The 24740-nt window shown below is 46.3% G+C and overlaps 1 protein-coding gene across 10 annotated transcripts in view; it reads left to right on the top strand.

Moving 5' to 3' along the window:
• Nucleotides 1-24740, top strand: part of si:ch211-106a19.1 (uncharacterized protein LOC561797 homolog) — a 536207-nt gene that overhangs the window by 349906 nt on the left and 161561 nt on the right. For 8 of the 10 annotated variants that reach the window (XM_038792345.1, XM_038792336.1, XM_038792353.1 and 5 more), the window contains one exon: nt 19732-19982. In XM_038792345.1, the coding sequence (XP_038648273.1) occupies nt 19732-19982 (251 nt within the window). Of the gene's footprint in view, nt 1-18028; nt 18060-18800; nt 18823-19731; nt 19983-24740 lie in introns of those variants that run through there. The other 2 variants (XM_038792390.1, XM_038792397.1) reach the window with 2 other exon arrangements.

The raw sequence follows: 24740 nt of genomic DNA, 5'->3' as shown, positions 1-24740 counted from the left end.
AACTTAGTAGACAATTGCTTAATTTTAAAACAGTGACCCCCAAGTCTTCGATTCTCCCACAAGAGGAAACATCCCCTCCACATCCACCTTGTCAGAGCTCCTCAGGATATTAAAGATTTCACTCAAATCTTCTAAACTCCAGTGGGTTCAGGCATCGCCTGTCCAACCTTTCCTCATCAAAAAGCCGTACATTCCAGGTGTTAATCTCGTAAACCTTTGGCATAGACTCTGTGTTGGGCGACACAGAGTGTGGCCAGGTTCATTGATTAAGCAGCATTAGTTCTTGGATGAGTTCCTCAAGATGTCAAATGCTGATGCTCATACCTTTCCATGACCCACTTTATTCCCTCAAACTGTTGCAAACTTCATATCAATATCAAGAAATGGGAATTAATTTCTACCCACGCCCACTAAAAATAACTCTTGAAATTTACCAGTTTCACAAACCGTTATTTCAGTTCTGTTCTTCGCTGATAACTGGGTTCATGTGAACTGTCTCTCGTGCACATAGTGACACAAGTAAGTTTCATGTCATACCTGTAGACTAATTGTTCTTTATGTAAACCCTACAATTAGATCCCAGCCTGCAGCTCACTACTTAGTGTCTGCCGCAGTCTAGCAATAATCTCCAGTAGCACACAATGAAATGAAATCCAGACTTAGTTCTGTTTAATGCCTGAATGTGAGTGTAGGAGCTGCCTGTATGATGCAGTCCACTGCTGGGGAGAGACTAGCACCTGTTCCACAAATACTGCACATTGACAACACTAGAGTATTGACCCATATCTCACTGCTCCTTGAGGCTTTGGTTCCCCACTTTGCACTCTGCGTGTGTGATCCGTTCCAACCCGTGTGTTCTCTGCCTGCCGTGTACTGCGACCTCCAGTTCCTTTGTGTTGAAAGGTTTGAACAGGCTATGGCCAGTGCAGCATTGGTTTACAGCCTATACTCACAGGATTTCTAGAAGAATGAGAGGAGATCAATTGAGGTAAATAAGATACTGAAGGGGATTGACAGGATAAACGTAGAATGGATGTTTCCCCTTGTTGGACGTTCCAGAATGAGAGGCCGTAGTTTGAGGCTGAGGGGTGGCAGATTTAAAATAGAAATGAAGAGGAATTATTTCACTCAAAGGATTGTGAGTCCGTGAAATTCTATACTCCAGAGTGCAGTGGACACCGGAACACTAAACAGATTTAAGGAGGAGATGGATAGGTTTTGAATTAGTAACGGGATGAAAGGTTATGGGGAGCAAGCAGGAAAGTGGAATTGAAGGCAAGGTGAGATCAGCCATGATCTTATTGAATGGCGGAGCAGGCTCGAGGGGCTGAAATGTCTAATCCTGCTGCTAGTTCTTATGTTCTTACAACTGGCAAGTGAAGAAAAATGTCAATCATAATCTTCTGTGCTTGGGGTAGAGCTCGTGAACACTGACTGGAATTGCCTCCAAGCAGGAGGAAGTCCACACCCTGTGTCATTCAGTTTTAGTTCCAGTACAGCCACCTCTTGGCAGATGTGCATTTTAAAGTTGCAAATTCGCAAACGTATGCAAATTTGCGCACGGACACCCTCCTTTATCCTGTGTCGATGAACTGTCCCATGATCTTTTAGACCATGAGAAGAGGATTCTTGGGGGGAAGGAACAGAGGGTGGGTGTTTGTCGGTAGATGCATTTCTGCTGCCCACCTGCAAGAACATAAAATGTTCAGATCTGGGCCTTTTTGTGAATTGGAGCTGATGAAGCTATAAGTGAGTAAGTGAAACTGGTGCTGAAATGCAGCAGCCGTAATTAAATATTTCTCTGTTGAGTTGTGTAAGAACCAAGTAGGGGCCACATCCATCAGCTGAAACTGCAATTGTGCTGTCATGTTTCCTTCACTAAACATTTGCATGGAGCTGGTTTTACTTAGCGATCAAAGCTTCTGGTAAACATTGAGAAATGGTGTAGGTGTTGTAAGTGCTGGAATGGAGTCACAGTCTGTCATCTCTGTGTTGCTGGTTACTTGGATTTCGAGGTGCTCATTTTCAACAACAAAGACGGTGACCTTCAGTGCTCAGCGTATTGATCACTTGTTTAACGATAGCAGGAGCTCGGATATATGGGGCATATATTTCTGTGTCAATCACTTCTGGTGCTTTTGAGTCATTGCCTAGAATTTGAAAACGAAAACAGAAAATAATGGAAATAAGTCGAGAGAGAAACAAGAGTTAAGGTTTCAGACTGTGACACTTCATCAGAATGCCTGTCCTGCTCAGTATTCTGGTTTTCAGTGTTTCCTGTTTTTTGATTTTCAAGTTCCAACATCCACAGTATATTGCTTTTGTGCTAGATTTCTAAAACTTGGCTCACCAACGATGACAGCTGGATGTAATTTTCCCCCTTAATAAGCAGACCACTGTATTTAGTCCAAAGCTCAGCCACTCAAACTCATCTATTCTGTAGGGTGCCATTCGTCATCGTGAAGTTTTATAGTTTTCAGAGAAGGTAATTAAAATTTCTATGAATTTTCACGTTCCGGGGAGACAGTGACAATGTCACTCGACTGGTAATCCAGTGGCCCCGGCTCATGTTCCCGGGACGAGGGTTCAAATCCCACCATGGCAACTGGTGGAATTTAAATTCAATTAACAACCTGGAATTGGAAAGCTAGTCTCGGGGATGGTGGCCATGAAACAGTTGTTGATTGCCCTAATAACCCATCTGGTTCACTAATGTCCTTTTAGACCAGGAAATCTGCCATTCTTATCAGGTCTGGTCCACATGAGATTCCAGACTCTCAGCAATGTGTGGCTGACTTTTAACTGTCTTCTGAAATGGTGTGGCAAGCCTCTCAGTTCAAGGGCAATTAGGAATGGGCAACAAATGCTGGCCCAGCCAGCGACACCCGTTCCCGATGAAAGAATACAATTTAAACATTTGCGAGATGGTTGCCCCTGTTTGCACCGTAGCGAGGCTGCGGTGTGAATTTTCATGTTGCTTCTGTTGATTACATTGGCAGATGAAACTGCGTCTGTGACACAGAAATAGCACACAATTCAGAAAAAAAAGCGCTAACATTGACACAACCATTTATTCTTTCTTGTTTCCCTTCTACTGGTTACACCCAGAATGATTAGCCGCTGATGGGTGGGCTGATCCTGAGCTGTGTGATAACAGATGGCAGGGAATTGTTTCTGTTGACCCAGTGTTTACAATCGTTGACTACATGGAGTTGCCAACTCTAATTGGAAATATTCTTTGAAGTTTTATCGCAGACTTCTTGTCTGCAAGCAGCCGCTTGTCTCCCCACCTCCAATATTCTTTCCAACTATTAAAGAAATGTGCAGAAAAATGGACAAAGAAACAGAATTTTTTGCTTACAATTTCTTGGCGATGTTTCTTCCATGCTGCTCACAAAATAGTCCAGGAAATTAATCATGAATTTTTGAAGATGTCGGGATAATCGTGGAGGATGGACAAGCTGAGACTTCGGCTGGCTTGAGAAACACACAAGCCATGGAGCAGCAGGAAAGAGTGAATGTTTCCTGATGTTCAGTGGGCTGCTCATGGCTGACCAGCACACACTAGCCCTAACTATGATGAACAGTCAGTGAATTTGTGCAAGTGTATGTGAGCGAATATGGGAGAGTAAGATCGGGCACTGGTTAACTTTAATCTCTCCGTCTTAGAATGACAGATGGTGGTTTAAAATCACCAATCAAAAGGCCTTTGGAAAGGTGCCTCATAGTGAAGTTACCACAAATATTATGGCATTTGCTGTCAGGGGAACACATAATTGAATGGACAGCAAATTGTCTTTTATAATAAAGCAGAGAGTGGGGTAAAGGGTAGGTATTCAGATTGAAGGAAGGTGGAAAGGAACATTTCACTAGGATCGGCACTGGGACCACTCATATGTAATTTACATTCGGGGTTTGGATTTAGAAATAAGTAGATGATACCGGGGGCCAAACTATCTTCAACTGTTTCATCAATGACATTCCTTTCATCATAAGGTCAGAAGTGGGGATGTTGACTGCACATTGCACAATGTTCAACACCATTAGCGACTTCTCAGATACTGAAGCAGTCCATTCATTTGCAGCAAGACCTGACAATATTCAGGTTTGGTCTGATAAGTGGCAAGTAACATTTGTGCCGCACAAATGCCAGGCAATGACCATCTCCAACAAGGGAGAATCTAATCATTGCCCTTTGCTATTCATTGGCATTACCACGGTTGAATCCCTCATTATCAACGTCCTGGGGGATACCATTTACCAGAAACTGAATTGGACCAGTCATATAAATACTTGGCGAGCTGGTCAGAGGCTGGGAATTCTGTGGTGAGTAACTCACTTCCTGACTCCCTAAATACTGTCCACCATCTACAAGGTACAAGTCAGGAGTGCGATGAAATATTCTCCTTCCCAGAATGAGTGCAGCTCCAACAACACTCAAGGAGCTCAACAACATCGAATTCAAAGCAGTCTGCTTGGTGGGCACCCATCCACCGATTCGAACATTCATTCCCACTACCGACGCACAGTGGCAGCATTATGTACATCTACAAATTGCACTGCAGCAATTCACCAAAAATCCTTTGACAGCACCTTGCAAACAGCAATCTCGGCCACCTAGCAGAACACCGCCACCTGCAAGTCCCCTCCAAACCACCGTCCTGAATTCATAGAATTTACAGTGCAGAAGGAGGCCATTCGGCCCATCGAGTCTACACCGGCTCTTGGAAAGAGCACCCTACCCAAGGTCAACACCTCCACATAATCCCCATAACCCAGTAACCCCACCCAGCACTGAGGGCAATTTTGATGAATCCAGTCTATATGCATAATAAAATCACCCATGAATATTGTCGTACTCTTTCAATGCAACTGAACCCTACCCCCTCAATTTGCCAGGACATTGGTCCCAGCATGATTGGTGCAGGTTCTCCACATCTGGTGTAGATACTGCCACAGTGCTGTAAGGGACAGAGTTCCAGGCTTTGGATCCAGCGACAATGAAAGAATGGCGATATCTTTCCAAGTCACGGTAGCCTTGTGGATAGCACAATTGCTTCACAGCTCCAGGGTTCCAGTTTCAGTTCGACACCTCCACCTTAGCCCCATAACCCAGTAACCCCACCCAGCACTAAGGGCAATTTATCATGGCCAATCCATCTAACCTGCACATCTTTGGACTGTGGGAGGAAACCGGAGCACCCAGAGGAAACCCACGCTACACGGGGAGGATGTGCAGACTCCACACAGACAATGACCCAAGCCGGGAATCGAACCTGGGACCCTGGAGCTGTGAAGCAATTGTGCTATCCACAAGGCTACCGTGACTTGGAAAGATATCGCCATTCTTTCACTGTCACTGGATCCAAAGCCTGGAACTCTGTCCCTTACAGCACTGTGGCAGTATCTACACCAGATGTGGAGAACCTGCACCAATCATGCTGGGACCAATGTCCTGGCAAATCGAGGGGGTGGGGTTCAGTTGCATTGAAATTTTAAAAATTCTTAATATAAGGAGAAGGTAGGAGTGCACATTATGATGAGGCTAATCGTTACCAGATAATGAAAGGAAGGACAGGGCGTGCGTGAATTTCATATTACACCAAGGAATCATACAAGAGTAGGGAAAATTAATTATAGGACAAACTTAGAAGTTTTGTATCTGAATGCAAATATAGACAAAGGGGTATGATTTGATGGCAATTACTGAGACATGGTTGCAAGGAGATCAGGTCTTGGAGTTGAATATCCAAAGTACTCTGTTTCGGAAGGATAGACAGAAAGGAAAAGCATATGGTGTAGCTTTGTTAGTGAGGAAGGGATCAGTGCTGTATTGAGAAATGATAATGACACTGAAGATCAAGACATGGAATCAGTCATGGTAGAAATAAGAGATAGCAAGGGAAAGAAGTCCTTGGTGGGAGTAATCTTCGGTCCCTGAATAGTAGTTCCACAGTAGGACACAGTATAAATCAGGAAATACCGGGGGTTGGTAAGAAAGGTACGACAATATTCATGGGTGATTTTAATATGCATATAGACTGGATTCATCAAATTGGCAAGGATAGCCTGGAGGGAGAGTTCATAGGGTGTACTAATGATTGTTTCTTAGAACAATATGTTGTCAAACCAATCAGGGAGCAGTCTATTTTGGATTTAATATTGTGTAATAAGATGGGATTTATTAATGATCTTGTAGTAACGGATCCTCGACAGAAGAGTAGCCATCCACATGACGGTAGCCCGGAGGAGCAGGTGTTTTGAAGGGGTGGAGGACAGGTGTGTGAGGTGTGCGGAAGGGCCCACAAACCATGTCCACATGTTTTGGGATTGTCCGAAACTTGGGGGATTTTGGCAGGGATTTGCCGATGTCATGTCCATGATATTAAAGACAAGGGTGGCACCGAGTCCAGAGGTGGCAATGTTTGGAGTGTCGGTGTGCCAGGGGGCGAGAGAGGCTGACGTTGTGGACTTTGCCTCCTTAGTAGCCCGGAGACGGATCTTATTAATGTGGAGGGACTCGGAGCCCCTGAAATCAGGGGTTTGGGTTAGCGACATGGCTGGGTTTCTCAGGCTCTCACTTCCACCCTATCCCCGTAATTCAATAACCCCTCCTAACCGTTTTTGGACACTAAGGGCAATTTATCATGGCCAATCCACCTAACCCGCAAGTCTTTGGAATGTGGGAGGAAACCGGAGCACCCGGAGGAAACCCACGCAGACACTGGGAGAACATGCAGACTCCGCACAGACAGTGACCCAGCGGGGAATCGAACCTGGGACTCTGGCGCTGTGAAGCCACAGTGCTATCCACTTGTGCTGCCCAAATACAATTTATTTGTATTTGTTGTTATAAAATCATAAATGTCTTAATAAAATGTTTTTTTTTAAAAGAGTAACCATTGTATGCTTGAATTTCAAATTCAATTGGAGGGCAATATAGTTGAGACCCACACTATGTTAAACCAATGTAATTACATAGACATGAGGTCAGATTTGGCCCTAGTGGACTGAACAAAAGACTAAAAGGTAGGACAGTTGATGAACAGTGGCAGACAATTAGGAGATATTCAATTCCTTCTAACTAAAATATATTCCAGAGAGGAAGAAATATTGTAAGGGGGGAAACATATCCGTAGCTAAGCAAGGGGTTAAAGATAACATAAAGACAAAAACTGCGACATTCCATATTGCAAAGGTCAGTGGCAGGAGGCTCGAGAATTGGGGAACTTTTAAAGACCAACAAAGGGTTACTAACAAAATAATAAAAAGAGCAAAGCTAAATTACGAAAGAAATCACGTGGAAAATATAAAAACAGATAGCAAAAGATTCTAAGTATATCAAAGGGAAGAGAGTAGCTAAAATCAACGTTGGTCCCTCAGAGGGCAAGACTGCGGATTTAATAATGGTGAATACAGAAATGGCAGAGACATTAAATCAATATTTTTTGCCTCTGTTTTCACGCTGGAGGACACTATAACCATCCCAATAATAACAGGTAATGCAGAGGTTGTTGAAAAAGAGGAACTTAAAACAATTGCCATTACTAAGGAAAAAATACTGAGCAAACTATTGGGATTAAAGGCAGACAATTCCCCAGGGTCTGATGGCCTACATCCTCGGCTCTTAAAGGAAGTGACGCCAAAGATAGTGGAGGAATTGGTTATAATATTCCAAAGTTCCCTGGAGACGGGAAAGGTTCCAGTGTATTGGAAAAAGGCTAGTGTCATGCCCCTCTTCAAAAAGGCAAGAAAGGAAGAAAGTAGGAAACTATAGACTAATCAGTTTAATGTTTGTCATTGGGAAATTGATAGAATCATTATTAAGAAAAGAGTAATGGGACATTTGGAAAGTCAAAATGCATTCCATCAGCGTCCACATGGTTTTATGAAGGTACATCGGGCAGGATTCTCCGCAAATGCGGAGAGTCGTAAAGGCTGCCGTGAAACTGGCCGTGTTTCACGGCAGCCTTCACGCCCGTTCCAGGGACCCGATTCTCCCCCCCCCCCCTTCGGGGCTAGGAGCGGGACCCCGGAATCACAGCGTCGCGGCCTTAACGACCGTCGTTAAGGCCGCACGCCAAGATGACGCACGGCTGGCGTCTGTATGATGTCAGCCGCGCATGCGCAGGTTGGAGCCGGCTCCAACCCGCGCATGCGCGGGTGACATCATCACGCCATTGACGGAATCCGCGCATGCGCGGTTCCGCATTTCTCCACCGCCGCCCGACAAGATGTGGCGGCTTGATCTTGTCGGGCGGCGGAGGGGAAATAGTGCGCCCCTTTTGGACGCAGGCCCGATGATCGGTGGGCACCGATCGCGGGCCTGTCCCCTCCCGAGCACAACGGTGGCGCTCCCGCCCCAAACGGGCCTCTGGATGCCCCAAGCGGGCATCCAGCGCCCGTTTGTACGACGGCAGCAAGCAGGTGTGTTTGCTGCCGTGAGAAAATGGGCGTAAAGGCCCTTCCGCTTGGCCCATCGGCCACGGAGAATCGCCGCTCTCCGTAAAAAACAGCGAGCGCCGATTCGTGAAGTGGGTTGGGCAAGTGGGGGGGGGGGGAGAATAGCGGGAGGGTGCAAAAAATGTCGGGATGCCCTCCCGCTATTCTCCCAACCGGCGTGGGCAGCGGAGAATCGCGCCCATCATGTTTGACTAATTTGCTCAAGCTTTTTAAAGATGTAATAAGCAAAGTGGATAATGAGGGTCCTGTAGATATAGTGGGATCGATCGGAGGGCCATGCTGTACCCAAAAACCAGTGTGCCGTGGTGCAAAGTGGCCGATAGAGGCCGGGAGACTCCGCTTCCGGGATCTGCCTGGCTCGCAACGCCTCGCAAGATCTAACGTCATCTCACGAGATGCTGCAGTATAAATCCTGCCCATTGTGTGTGGGACCACTTTTTGGCAAATATGCGTTTTAGTACGAGACAGCTAGTCTCACTTTAATATGCAGTTTCCCGAGGCACCAGAGGTGTTGCGATCTATCCCCTTTGCCTTGAAGACCTCGGGCAAATGCCGTTCAGTACTGGTCTCCACAACGGGGCCCAGTCTGAGCAGCACTTGTGGGGGTCTCCCAGGGGATCAGAGGCCCCCATGTGCATGCCATTTGGGCAGGGTGGTACCTTGGCACTGCTAGCTGGGAGGGGCACTGCGAGGGTACCAGGTTGGCACTGCCACACAGAAGGTTACTACATAAGGTAAAATATCATGGGGTTGCAGTCATACACTAATTTGGATAGCGGATTGGCTAACCACCAGAAAGCAGAGAGCGGGGCTAAAATGGGTCTTTTTCTGGTTGGCAAGATGTAACTAGTGGTGTGCCACAGGGTTCGGTCCTCCGGCCCCAGCTATTTACAAATTGATATTAATCACTTGGATGCAATGATAGAATGTACTGTAGCCAAATTTGCAGATAACACTCAAATGATGGCAAAGCAAGTTGCAATGAGGAAATTTAAAAATTACAAATCGATATGGTAGGTTAGGTGAGTGGGCCAAAATGTGGCAGATGGAATTTAAAGTTGATAAGTGTGAGGTTATCCGTTTTGGACAGAGGAATAAAAAGGCAACTTATTATCTAAATGGAGAGAAACATCTCAATGCTTTGGTACAGAGGGATCTGGGTATCCTCGTGCATGAATCACAGAACATTAGTATGTAGGTGCAACAGGTAATAAGGAAGGCAAATGGATTCTTGGCTAATGGAATAGAGTATAAATGTAGGGAGGTGATGTTGCAACTGTAAAGGGCATTGGTATGACTGCATCTGGAGTACTGAACACAGTTTCAGTCCCTTTACTTGAGGAAGGGCGTAAATGAATCAGAAGTGACTCCGAGAAGGTTCAGTAAACAGATTCCAGGGATGAAGGACTTGAGATTGAGAAATTTCAGCTATACTCGCTGGAGTTTTGAAGAATAACTGCAGATTAATTGAAGTATATAAGTTTCTAAAGGGGGAAGGGGGTTGACATAGAATCATAGAATTTACAGTGCAGAAGGAGGCCATTCGACCCATCGGGTCTGCACCGGCCCTTGGAAAGAGCACCCTACTTAAGCCCACACCTCCATCCTATGCCGTAACCCAGTAACCCCACCTAATCATTTTTGGACATGAAGGGCAATTTATCATGGCCAATCCACCTAACCTGTGCATCTTTGGACTGTGGGAGGAAAGCAGAGCACCCAGAGGAAACCCACGCAGACACGGGGAGAACATGCAGACTCCGCACTGACAGTGACCCAAGCCGAGAATCGAACCTGGGACTTTGGAGCTGTGAAGAAACTGTGCTAAGCACTGTGCTACCGTGCTGCCAACAGGATAGTCATAAAGCAGATGTTTTCCCTTGATGGAAAGTCTGGAACGTGAGGCCATCGTTTTAGGTATAAGGTTGGATTATTTAAAACTGAAATGAGGAGGAATTACTTCACTTAAAGGATTGTAAATTTGTGGAATTCTCTACTCCAGGTTGCAGTAGATCCCAGAACACTTATTAAATTTAAGGGGGAGATAGATCGGGTTTTAATTGGTAGCTGGATGTAGGGTTAATAGGAGCGGGCAAGAAGGTGGCGATGAGGCTGAAATAAGATCAGGCATGATCATATCGAATGGCAGGGTAGGCTTAAGGTGCTGAATTGCCTACTCCTGCTCCAAGTTCTTATGTTCTTATGTAGGTGGACTACAGTAATTCAAGAAGGTGGCTCATCACCAACTTCTGAAGGGAAATTAGGGATGGGCAACAAATGCTGTCTTTGCCAGTGATACCAGCATCTCGTGAAATAATTTTTAAAACTACCTTGGCGGGGGTAAGGGGGTATAGCTAACACGAAAGAAGAATACAATGATAATAAGAAGACATTGGAAAACTTGTAGACCTGGGAAAAATGGCAAATCAACTTTTAACACAGTAAATCTGGGCGGCACTGTGGTTAGCACTGCTGCCTCACGGCGCCAAGGACCCAGGTTTGATCCTGGCCCAGGGTCACTGTCCGTGTGGAGTTTGCACATTCTCCCCATCTCTGTGTGGGTATCACCATCACAACCCAAAGATGTGCAGGGGTGGTGGATTCGCCACGCTAAATTTCCCCTTCATTGGGAAAAACAGTATTGGGCACTTTAAATTAAAATAAACTACAGTAAGTCTGAAGAAAATAAGAAAGTGAATGGGGTAGAAAGCGAAGGGATCTAGGAGTGAAGTTTGTCAAATCATTAAAAGCAGCAACACAGGTCAGCAAAGCAATTAACCTGCTGACAAAGCACTGAGATTTATTTGGAGCATCAAGTTCAAAAGTTGTGAGGTTGTGTTAAACTTGCCCAGGACCCAGTTCTGCTCTCTATACTATACAGGACACACAGGAGAATGTGCAATGCCATTTTGCAAGCATGATATCAGAACTGAAAGGTTAATCTACTGGGGAAAATTGAACCGGGTTTGGACTGCCTTAAAAAAAATTAGGACTTCGAGAAGACTTGAAGGAGAAGTTTGGAAAAGGTTAGGCAGGGTAGATATGAAGGAAATGTTTTCACTTGTGGGAGGTTCCAAAATTAGGGACCATAAATAAAAGGTATAAATGCCACTAAGGGAAATAAGGAGAAATTTCTTGGTTGGAACATGGAGTTTATTTTCCGAGGTAGTGGTTGAGGGACATTGCTTGGATGTTTTCAAAAGGGAACCAAAATAGTACTTGAGAGAAACTAGAATAGAACGGTATGCTGAAAGATTCAGATGGATGGAATGAGGAGAAACCCATGGGCCGGGATTCTCTAAAATCGCAGCTACGTGTTGACGTCAGCATAAACACCGGAGTGGGTCCGTGCATGCGTTGGCCGCAGGCCCGCGCATGTGTGCGGTGGCCGCTTCCACGCCTGCGCAACATGGCGGAGCCACACATCTGGCCGGCGCGGACGAAGGTAAGCCCCCTGGATCATGCCGCCCGCCGATCTGTGGCACGCAAATCGCGGGCCTAGCCATCGTGGAGGCCCCCCCCTGGAGGCTGATAGCCCCGCCCCCCCCACCAGGATGGTCACCGCAACCACGAGTCCAAGCTCCCGCAGGGTGGAACCATATTAGAACCACGGCGGCGGGAACTCGGCCAGCCAACCGCGGCGAATCCCGCCCGTGGAATTTGGCTGAATGGTCAATTTCTGTGCTGTATATTCCAAGTTATTGAGTGTTAGCCGTTGCTCAGTTAGTAACACTCTCCCCTCCAAATCACAGTGTTCCGGGGCTTGAGCATTAAAATCATGGTTGACATTCCAATGTCCGCCTACCATCCATTGACTCTGTCTACACCTCCCGCTACTTTGCGAAAGTGGGCAGCATAATCAAAGACCCCTCCCATCCGGGTTATTTTCTCTGCTAAACTACAGAGAGTCGTGAACACAGCCAACTCCTTCACGCTGAACCGCCTCCCATCCATTGACTCTGCCACATCTTCCCACTGCCTTGGGCAGCATTATCAAAGACCTCCTCCCACCCGAGTTATTCTCTCTTTCAACCTCTTCCATCGGGCAGAAGATACAAAGTCTGAGAACGCGTGCTAACAGATTCAAAAACAGCTTCTTCCCCACTGCTACCAGACTCCTGAATGATCCTCTTATGGACTGAACTGATCTCTCCACACATCACCTCTACTGTTAGCACTATACTCCGTAAGCTTCACCCAATGTCTATGACTATGTATTTACATTGTATATTTATCATATGTCCTATATTTTTCATGTATGAAACTATCTCCAGGACTGGGTGCAGAACAATACTTTTCACTGTACCTCGGCAGACGTGACAATAAATCTAAATCAATGTAGTATTGAGAGGGTGCTGCAGTGTTGGAGGTGCAAGATGTTGAATCAAGGCCCCAACTACCTGCCTGGGTAGATATCAAAGATCTAATGTTTTTAAAGTCTTGACCATCAATCAACATCGCAAATGTAGGGTGTTCCGTTGCAGAAGGATCTGGGGGTCCTCGTCCATGAGTCACAGAAAACTAGCATGCAGGAACAGCAGATATAGAAAGCAAATGGAATGTTGGCATTTATAGTTAAAGGAATAGAGTATAAAGGTAAGGAAGTGGTTTTATTTATAAATGTAGAGTACCCAATTATTATTATTCCAATTAAGGGGCAATGGGGGCAGTATGGCAGCACAGCGGTCAGCACTGTTGCTCCACAGCACCATGGACTCGAGTTCGATTCCCGGCTTGGGTCAGAGTCTTCACGTTCTCCCCGTGTCTGCGTGGGTTTCCTCCGAGTGCTTCGGTTTCCTCCCACAAGTCCCAAAATACGTGCTTGTGAGGTGAATTGGATATTCTGAATTTTCCCTCGGTGTACCCAAACAGGCGCCGGAGTGTGGTGACTAGGGGATTTTTGGAATAACTTCATTGCAGTGTTAATGTAAGCCTACTTGTAACACCAATCAAGAGTATTATTATTATAATTATTATTAAGGCATTGGTGAGATCTCATCTGGAGTTTTGTTCACAGTTTTGGTCCCCTTATTTGAGAAAAGATGGAGTAGCATTGGAGGCAGTTAAGACGAGGTTCACTAGGTTGATTCCAGAGATGAGGGGTTTGTCGTATGAGGACAGATTGAACAGTTTAGGCCGATATTCTAGTTTAGAAGAATGAGGGGAGATCAAATTGAGATATACAAGGTGATAAAAAATATGGACAAAGTAGACGTGCAGCAGATGCTTCCTCTGTGGGGCATTCTAAAACAAGAGGTCATAGTCTTAGGATAAGAGGTAGGAAGTTTAAAACAAAATTGAGGTTCTCCCAAAGGATTATGAATCTATGGAGTTCGCTACCCAAGAGTGCGGTGGATGCTGCGACAGGAAGTAAATTTAAAGAGGAGATTTTTAATTGGCAATGGGTGTAGCCACCTGGGTTGGCCACTTCCCGATTCCAAAATGGAGGCCCGCAAAGAATACAGGGAAAAGTGGTCAGGCACAGGGAAAAAAACAGGTGCAAGGTTTCCTGTGTATTAAGACTTGCAGAAACCCAGACAGAACCGAAACCAGCAACCATCTACATATTAATGAGCGATCCCCAGGAACAATTAGATACATTGAAACAATCGGGACCAAACCAGACTCCCCGGTGCCAGTGGGGGCTAGGACAAAGGCAGGCCAACGGACACATAGGAACTGCCCAGCGATCAGGGAACAGCTCCAGTATTGGGGAAATCGATCCAAACGATTGGGACTTGGTCCAATTGATTGGGACAAGGTCCGGGGACCGCCCAAAAGGCCGCGAAACCCCTGGGGGACTATAAAATAGAGTCCCCAAGTTCAGCTCATTCTTCTTGGCAGGGTCTCTCAGCAGCTCGAAACAACTCTTGACCATGATTCTCAACAAGGAGAGACCTGCCTAGCAGCTGCACCAACCAAGTAAGTCTCCAGTCAACGCACGCTACGAGATAGACGTTCCTAGCTACTAGTCCATACCAGCTTGAAGCCTGCAGTCTCAGAATCGAACGAAAGGCCATTGTTCCCCTGACCTGGTGGGCCATTTCCAAAGCTAAGTATAGGCCTTTTAGTGTTAGTGATAGTCTAGTAAGTAGAGTTTTATGCATGAGTAGTGATTGACTGCGTGTATAATAAATGTGTTTGATTTCAAACTTACGAACTGGTGTATTGAGTTATTGATCAGCACTTGGCTTTGAACCTCGTGGTGGTATCAGAAAGATACCTGGCGACTCTAGAGTAAAGGTTATTTAAAACAGAGCAATTAAGTAAAAGCACAATTAGCAACATGGGTTGAAAGGTTATGGAGAACGGGCAGGACAGTGGAGTTAAGACCAGGATGAGATCAGCCATGATCGAATGGCGGAGCAAACTCGATGGGCCAAATGGTGTAATACTGCTCCTATATCTTATGAACTTATGCTGCTTGTGGGAATTTGCTGTGCATAGATTGGCTGCTGGGCTTTCTACATGATGGCAAACAGGGACTATACCTGTAAACGTACTTCATTGGTTGCAAAGTGGTTTCAGACATCGAGTGATCATCGAAAACACTTTGTAAATGCAAGCCTATTTTACTTGTATGTAAGGATTTTGAAAACTGCAAATATAAACGAGTTTATATTCCAGGGTCCCAGGTTCGGTTCCCGGCTGGGTCACTGTCTGTGCGGAGTCTGCACGTCCTCCCCGTGTGTGCGTGGGTTTCCTCCGGGTGCTCCGGTTTCCTCCCACAGTCCAAAGATGTGCGGGTTAGGTGGATTGGCCATGCTAAATTGCCCGTAGTGTCCTTAAAAGTAAGGTTAAGGGGTGGGGGAGGTTGTTGGGTTACGGGTATAGGGTGGATACGTGGGTTTGAGTAGGGTGATCATTGCTCGGCCCAACATCGAGGGCCGAAGGGCCTGTTCTGTGCTGTACTGTTCTATGTTCTATGTTTTGTCAGCAAATATTGAAATAGAGTGTTAATGCCCATGGACTCAGCTTTTATGTAATCAGGTGCCTGGAAGTATGAAACGTTGATTCATGGAATTGTATTTTCTGGCCGAGTGAAAATGTGCTGACATCCCATTACTTTTCTGACCATGATAATGCATGTTGTTAACAGGTATTGATGGTGTGTTAAATTGTCATGCCTTGATCTATTGTACCAGGTAGAAATTAGTCATTGGTTTACGCAAGGCGATTGTTCAGGCAGCAGGTTCTTGTTCTGGGACAGCGTGCGCACCAAGGGAAGGACAGATATCTCAGAAAAGGGAGGGGGGAAGATTATCCGAATCCAGGCAGACCATCCCTCTGCATGCCCACTCCCCACACGACAGTGTAACTTTAGCAGCGGGCCTGTTGAACCGTCCAGGACCAGCAAACTTTAAAGCAGGAACAAAGGGAGTCAGAAGATTGCAAGCCAGTAAGAGCCGCAAGGTGCTGAAGTAACTGTTGATATCCATGCTAATGTTGCTGGTTGGCCCGTGTCACTTTAACAATGCCATATTAAACATGAATAAGAAAGCGAAGCATGATTTGGCCATTTAGCCCCCACAGGGCTGTTCCGTCATTCAATAAGATCATGGCTGATCTGACTTTTTAAGAATCTTTATTGTCACATGTAGGCCTTACATTAACCCTGCAATGAAGTTACAGTGAAAAGCCCCGAGTCGCCACATTCCGGAGCCTGTTCGGGTACACAGAAGGAGAATTCAGAACATCCAATTCACCTAACAGCATGTCTTTCAGGACTTGTGGGTGGAAACATGAGCACCCGGAGGAAACCCACGCAGACACAGGGTGAAAGTGCAGACTCCACACAGAGTGACACATGCCGGGAATCAAACCTGGGACCCTGGAGCTGTGAAGCAACAGTGCTAACATTGTGCTACCGTGGCCTTAACTCCACTTTCCTGCCTGTCCCCCATAACATTTGGCACTTCCTGTCAATCAGGAATCTGGCTAGCTCAACCTTGACTATATTCAGTAACCCAGCCTCCGCTACTCTCTATGGCCAAGAATTCCATAGACTAACGACTCTTTGAGAGAAGAAATTGCTCCTTATCGCCATCTTAAATGGGAGATGCCTTATTTCAAAACTGTGCCCCCAAGTTCTAGATTCCGCCATGAGGGGAAACATCATCTCAGTGCCGACCGAGTCAAGCCCCCTCAATAAGATCGATCACACTGAACTCCAATGAGTATAGGCCCAACTTACCAAACCTTTTCTCATAAGACGTTCCCTTCATCCTAGAAATTAGCCGAGTGAACCCAATGCAATTATATCCTTCCTTAAGTAAGGAGACCAGAACTGTACACAGTATGGTGGTCTCATCACTGCCCTGTGCTGTTGTAGCAAGACTTGGTGACTTTTGCTCCATCCCCTTTGTAATAAAGGCCAATATTCCATTCGCCTTTCTAATTACTTGTTGTAGCTGCACAGTACCTTTTTGTGATTCATGTTCAAGGACACCAGATCCCTCCATATCACTAAATTCTGCAGTCACTTTCTGTATAAATTAAAATTACAATGATGTTAGTGACTGATACCAACTCTTCTGCTGAGAAAAATACCCAACTAGCAAACTGCTGATTTATCGCTAGCAGTGTGGCCTCTGATTCGCTGGCCCCGCCAGCAACTGACATTTGATCATCCGGGGTGCCATTCTTAAATGCTGTCCCAGCACACAACGAGCAAAACAGTTCATCCAGATGCACCCCCTTCATCCACCCACCACTCCTCCTGGTACCCCCCGGCATCAAGATGGAACTTCCTGGGCACTATCCTGGTAAACCCTCTCCTCCTAGGCACTACACTCACCTCCCAGTTCTCCCGGGAGCACTGGTCGCCAGGTACACACCATTATATGCGTATTTATGATAATGAGGTTCCTGATGTTGAACTGACAGGGGAGGGGACAATGGCTTCCTGCTTTGACATTGTTGTGAAACCCGACTTTGGCCTTCTCGCAATGTATTCTGGCTCAGTTAGCCAATCCCGCCCAACGTGAACAGAAGCAGAATATCCCGGCCTAGGTGTTGAACTGCAGGTTAGCGCAGGGAGGGATCCTCCTGTTACTGGCTGGAGGCCAGATCCTGGCTCAGTCAGTACAGTAGCACATTCGCCTGAGTCAGAGGGTGGGGTCCAAATTCCACTCCAGAGATTTGAGTACAGCAGTTAAGGCTGACACTCCAGTACCATACTAAGGGAATGCACTCTCAGTGGTTCCATCTTTCAAATGTGATTGTAAGAAAGCTCCTGCCTGCCATGTCTGGTGGATCTTACAGATTCCATCACACTATTTCCAAGAAAAGCTGGGGAGCTATCCAGCTTTATCCCTCATTCAACATCATAAAAACAATTAGCTGTTTTTTCTGGGTGTTTGCTGTGTTTATTTTGGCTGCTGTAGTTCCTACATTACAACAGTGACTGCACTTCAACATATTTCATTGGCTGTAAAGCGCTTTGAGATGTCACGTGATCACAGCAAGCTCTATATAAATGCAAGTCTTTTTACCGAGTGGGAAACATTGTGGTAATTTTTGCTTATGGAATAATACAGCTGACTGAATTGGTACCACACCATTTATTTAAAATAATGACATGGATTTGTTCAAAGGTGAAGGTAATCCTAATGATGTAGATGTGAATCGTTACAAGGCTGTAGCGCATGCTCTCCCTCTCCTCTCTTTGCCCTCCTCTCTCTCCCTCTCACTTTCCATCTCTCACTCTCTCTCTCCCTCTCTCTCTCCCTCTCTCTTTCCCCTCTCTCTCCCTGTCCCCCCTCTCTCTCCCTCTCTTTCCCCCTCTCTCCCCTTCTCTCTCCCCCTCTCTCTCTCCCTCTGCCCCTCTCTCTTTCGCCATCTCTCTTTCTCCCCTCTCTCTCCCTCTCTCTTTCCCCTCTCTCTCTCCCTCTCCCTCTCTCTTCGTCTCTTCTCCTCTCTCCCTCTCTCTTTCACGCAAACGCAAACTCACATGCAAACCCAACACAGTAAATTGGATTTACACAGTAAATTGGAGAGAGAAAAGGTCTTGACCTGACCACCTTCATGGCAGAGCAGTGAGTCCCTAACGCAGTGAGTATCAGATATCGCCAAAACAAGCATATGTGTAGAGCACAGCCAGCTGTGCACTCTGATAAACAGCTATAAATATCTGCCGACTCCGCCTTGCAGGGCTTCAGAAATTCTCCGAGCGTCTTAGTATTGCCATGAAAGCTGAAAGTTTGCTTTTGTCCTGTTTAGCAGCAGTGTTGTAACTGGTTAGTGTGCTCACCCTGGCCTTTTGGTTGTTTCCATATTCCTCAATGTGCTGAAGACACACACACACACACGCATCAGTCTGCAGTAAGACTCGGCCACCCAAGGACGAAGACATGTCGGGTAAATTTTGATTTTCTTTTTTGGCTACAAGCTGAAAATAAATCAAACCAACTGAGTTCCAGCTCCTTAGACTGGGAAAGCATTCAGCCTCAGTCAGCAAGCCACCGCAGAACGCCTCATTCTACTGACAAAACAAAGTCGAGGGTGCAGAGGGCATTTGTTAGAATGCTGTGGGGTGAAGGAGTTCAGTGATTAGGAAAGACTCGAGAAACTGGGCTGGTTCTGCATCGAACAGAGAAGGTTACGGAGAAATGTATTGGAGGCATTCAAAATCATGAAGTATTTTGATCAAATAAATAAGGAGAAATTATTTCCTCTGGGAGCAGGCCAGTAACCAGCAGATACACAGATGTAAATTAGTTAATTCTAGAACCAGAGGAGATTAGGAGGAAAACTTTTTACGCAGCAGATTTTTATTGATATATTTCAGAAAGGGCTTGGGTACATTTTTGAAAGGGGAAAAATGCAGGACTTGGAGAGGGTGAGGAGTGGCGGGGGTGGTGGTGGGAGTAATTGGATAGCTCTTGCAAAGGGCAAGCACAGGCACGATGAGCCGAATGTGCATCTTCTGTGCTGTACGATTCAATGGATTTTCAAATACCCTCTAATAAAGGGGCAAGAATGGCAAAAAATAACCTTGAACGGCTGTTGGCCTTCTCATTCAGTAGATCCTTGGGGAGCTGACTCACAAAACCGCCGGTGATTTTGCTGGGGTAACTTCTTGAAGAAACTTCAACTGAGTGACTAAATAGAAAGAGAGGCCTGTAGCAACTAGACTTTGAAATCAGCCAGCATCCTCGAATGTACTCCTGCTCTGACCTTGTCTGACCAGTCTCTAACGTTCCTGTTTTGCTGCTGTCTTGAGTGGTAAGGACGGTGCTATAACCATGGAAATTGTTCTTTCCCCAGATGACTCTGGTGACGAGGAGCCAACCTCGCAGTCTGATAAGAGTGAGTTGCATGCTACCCTGAGGACCCTGGCCAACAAGCTTGATGACCTGAGCCAGTGCAATGACCTGATCGCTAAGCACGGGGCAGCCCTTCAGAGATCTCTGAGTGAGCTTGAGAACCTGAAATTACCAGCTGAGAGCGGAGAAAAGATTAAAGCAGTCAATGAGCGAGCCACCCTCTTCCGCATCACCTCCAATGCTATGATCAATGTAAGTAAAGATATTGCTTTTATCTCTAGTTCAAACACTCGTTACTTTATCCATGGACACAGCTTGTCACAGATGAAAGACTGATTGATACAAGGTCAACATTGTTAAATATGTCTGTACTGTAAAGGGGTAAGATACCCCATAATCTATGTTGTACGTTACAAATAATAAGAGGGTGGCAGTCCGGTGCAGTAGTATTGTCACTGGACAAGTAATCCAGAGACCCAGGGTAATGCAGACAGTGAAATTTGAATTCAGTAAAAATCTGGAATTGATGTTGACCGTGAAAGCATTGTTGACTGTCCACAATGGCCCATCTGATCACTAATATCCTTTAGGGAAGGAAATCTGCCATCCTTACCTGGTCTGGCCTACACGTGACTCCAGATCCACAGTCAATGCGGTTGACTCTTAAATTTGGGATGGGCAATAAATGCTGGCCCAACGACGCCCACATCCCCTGAATGAATAGAAAAGAAACATTATGGATGAGTGGGAAAGCAGGATATTGGTGACTAACATAAAAACAAAATATCACATGCTGGAAATCTGAAATGAAATGAAAAAAGAAGAAAGTGCTGAAAAATTCTGCATGCCTGTCATCTGTGAGGAGAGAGCAACAAAGTTGATGTTTCGAGTACAAAATGACTCGTTGAGAACTCAACTTGAGAACTTCTTCTGAAGAAAAGCCGGCCAGGTTAGTGGCTCACCCCAACATAAATATTGACAATTAAAAAATCCCTACAGTACAGAAGGAGGCCATTCAGCCCATTGAACCTGCACCAACCCTCCATATGTGCAACCCCCGTGCCCTAGTACCACAATCCTGTAACCTAACCTAAACATCATTGGATACTAAGGGACAATTTAGTATGGCCAATCCACCTAACCTGCACATCTTTGGACTGTGGGAGGAAACCAGAGCACCCGGAGGAAACCCACGCAGACACTGGGAGAATGTAAAAACTCCACACAGACAGTCACCCAAGGTCAAAATTGAACCTGGGTCCCCGGCGCTGTGACGCAGAAGTGCTAACCACTTGTGCCACCATGCCGCCCCACTTCTGGGAGCTCCACTGGGGAACTGGCCTAACACAAGTGGAGAACCTTGGACATCATTTATAATGGTTTAGCCCTTTATTAATGAAAGGCGACTTATTATGCCTTTGATAATGATGTAAGTGCCCCGGAGCTTGTTGCTGTAATAACTATTTCATGTTGTTTAATCTCCCAGGATTTGATTGGTGTGATTAATACAGTGATATTTAATGATAACCTGCAGCAAATGGGTATTGTGTATTATATTTGTGTTTTTTGAGGTGGAAATGTTTTGTAGACACCACGTACATTTGTGTACAGTATTGTGTAGCTGTTAACCTCGCCCAAATAACTTAGCCTCTGTGATTACTCACCACAACAGCATGAGAGATGCCTGAAAAGTGCAGCATGCTGAGTTGGAGCTGGAGTTCAAACTAAGTGAACACTTCTTATTTGATTCTTTTCATTGTGTTGGTCGAGTGGATTGTGCCCTCGGGATGTAATCCAGCACATTCTGCATGAATCCATCATGTAGTAAGGGGAAACCTCGCTGCCGTCAGACAGATTTCGGATTTTGTGATCCGAACATTGAAACTGTTATTATTATTCCACACCCCCCTCACTCTGCCAACCTCCCAAAATGTTATACAATAATATGAAAATAGGCCCCGCAGTGAATTCTCAGATTTTGTCACTCTTACTGCTGCTGCTTGCCTACAAATGGAGACTTCCAAGCTGACTGCTTCACCTCTTTGGCTGTCAGATTGTGAGTGAAAGGGAATTTGCAACATCACATGTCTGTCAGTGCACTTCTTTCTGCAGTTTGCTGCTGAATTTGGGCGCATGCACCAGTATGTAGCTGCAAAACTGCTACTGCCAGTTGTTGCAATCCAGGCTCGAGCCATGCTGTTCAATCCAGAGCCTGGAATGGTTTCTGTTGAGGGCACTGCGATAACTAGCATGGGACATACTATGTGGGGATCTCATCCTCATCGCCAGTTTAGTACGGCTCGGGGTGTCCAAAGTGAGTAAAAACAAATTACATTTATTTTAATAATAATCGCTTATTATCACAAGTAGGCTTCAACGAAGTTACTGTGAAAAGCCCCTGGTTGCCACATTCCGGCGCCTGTTCGGGGAGGCCGGCACGGGAATTGAACCCGCGCTGCTGCCCTTGTTCTGCATTACAAGCCAGCTGTTTAGCCCACTGTGCTAAACCATCCCTGAGAACAGTTACATACATGTGCACCGGTGCAACCTCACCGGATACTCTCTCCTGCCGGTCGGTTCCACGCTGGCAGACATTTTATACAAGTATGGGTAAGCTGCCCTGCCCCTAGTGGGGGAGTTCGTAGTCCTGAAGGAATTCCATTTGATTCCCGGCTTGGGTCACTATCTGTGCGGAGTGTGTATGTTCTCCATGTGTCTGCGTGGGTTTCCTCCGGGCGCTCCGGTTTCCTTCCACAAATCCCGAAAGACGTGCCGTTAGGTAATTTGGACATTCTCAATTCTCCCTCATTGTACCCGAACAGGCGCCGGAGTGTGGTGACTAGGGGATTTTCACAGTAACTTCATTGCAGTATTTATGTAAGCCTACTTGTGACAATAAGGATTATTATTACAGAGAAAACAATCATCCCTACACTGTCTGTCCTGCACTGGTTATTACAGGCATCTTTTGTCATCTCAGGTTTTGGATGATCTTGGGTTTACAGACAGCGAAGTACTTCAGAAAATGCAGTAACCGCCCGATCTCCAGTGGCGACATGTAGGTGGAAGTCACACATTAGGTTGGTCCTGCTGGAGTCTCTGGTTTTTGGACTTTTATGTCTGGTTTCAGGGGCAGTTTATGAATGAGTGAGGAAAGTTATGAGGAAGACGAGAAATGTCGAAGACCCAGAAGAAAGGTGCTGGAAAGAAGGGGGTGAGCTGTCGAGTGAAGATGGAAGAGAGATGGCAGGAGCTGGGTCGACGGGTGGGGCGTTCCCTTCACAGTTGAAAGGTGATGTCGCTAGAGTTCAAGAGGCTGTTTGTCAAGCATTTGGAGATGCTGTGGAGGGAGATGATGACTGCGATGAAAGAGTGGGTGGAGTAGGTAATTGCCCTGGTAGAAATGGCAGTGGTGAAGACGTTGGTCGAGGTGTGGAATCAAGGAGATAAATTGAAAGGAGTTTAAGAGGCATTGTCACAACATAGGGACCAGTTCACTTCAGTGGGTGAGGATCTGCGGAGGGTGGGAAGGCCAACAAAGGGCTCAGAGCTAAGGTGGAGGACATGGAGAATAGAACGAGGAGGCAAACTCTGAGAATCATGGGGCCTGCCTGAGGCGGTGGAGGGCCCAAGGCCAACCAAGTACCTTGCAAAGATGTTTGCGAAGTTGATGGAGGAAGTGGAAGAACCCTCCTTCTACGAGTTGGACAGACCACATTTGTCGCTCAGGCTGAAACCTAAAGCAAATGAGTCACCAAGGGAAGTTAAAGTCTGTTTTCACAGCTATCACGTGAAGGAGAAGGTTTTGAGCTGGGAGAACATAGAACATAGAACAGTACAGCACAGAACAGGCCCTTCGGCCCTCGATGTTGTGCCGAGCAATGATCACCCTACTTAAACCCACGTAACCCGTATACCCGTAACCCAACAATCCCCCCATTAACCTTACACTACGGGCAATTTAGCATGGCCAATCCACCTAACCCGCACATCTTTGGACTGTGGGAGGAAACCGGAGCACCCGGAGGAAACCCACGCACACACGGGGAGGACGTGCAGACTCCACACAGACAGTGACCCAGCCGGGAATCGAACCTGGGACCACTGGAGCTGTGAAACATTGATGCTAACCACCATGCTACCGTGAGGCATACCATGAGGCATACAGAAGCAGAGGCGAGATGTGAAATAGCAAGGCGTTGGTATACTCGTGTACCAAGATCTGTCGGCAGAGCTGGTGAGAAGGTGGGTGTGCTTTGGACGGGTGAAGTCGGCATTGTATGGCAGCGGAGTGAGATTTGGAGTGGTCTACCCTGCGATGTTCAGAGTGACTCACGATTCGAGGGATTTTTATTTTGAGGTGATGGAGATGGCGGAGGCGTTCGTTAAGGCTGAAGGGCTGGGACTGAGATGAGAGTTGGAATTTAGACTTGGTTGGTGGGGATGGTGATTGTGTTTTTCTTATGGAGGGTTTTCTATTTGGTGTTTTGTTTTCTGTTTTTTGAATGGGAGGGGTTTGTTTACTTGTGATTTGGTTTTTCCTTATGGGTGCGGTTGTGTATTGTTCCTTGGTTTAAGGGAGGTGGGTTTTTGGGCATGTGGGGCTGGGTTACTGAGGAGGGGTTGGGGAGGAGGAAGGCTCTGACAGGGGCCATCGCACCAGCAAACAAAGGTTGGCTAGTGAACGGGAGTGTGGTGAGTGGAGGGGCCGCAGTTGTTAGAGTCTGGTCGAACTGGTTTTGATGGACCTGGGAAGTGTGAATGGTGGGGGGAGGGGATCGATACTGGGTGAGGTGTTTGCAAAGGGAACCTGATGGCGGGGGATTCTGGGAGGAGGGAGGAGTTCAACGGTAACAAAAGGATGTGGCAGGCCTGGCCGATGGGCAGGGCCCGGGGTAATAGTGATGACGGATACAAGGGGCGGGGGTGAGAGAGACCCTCAGTCAGAATAGTGACATGGAACGTGAGGGAGTTAAGGGGACTGGTGGAGAGAGCAAGAGTTTTCACGCA

The sequence above is a fragment of the Scyliorhinus canicula genome, chromosome 1, assembly GCF_902713615.1.
Source record: "Scyliorhinus canicula chromosome 1, sScyCan1.1, whole genome shotgun sequence".
Classification (NCBI taxonomy): domain Eukaryota; kingdom Metazoa; phylum Chordata; class Chondrichthyes; order Carcharhiniformes; family Scyliorhinidae; genus Scyliorhinus; species Scyliorhinus canicula.
The sequence above is the reverse complement of the archived record's forward strand: the minus strand, read 5'-3'. Positions and strand labels throughout refer to the sequence as shown.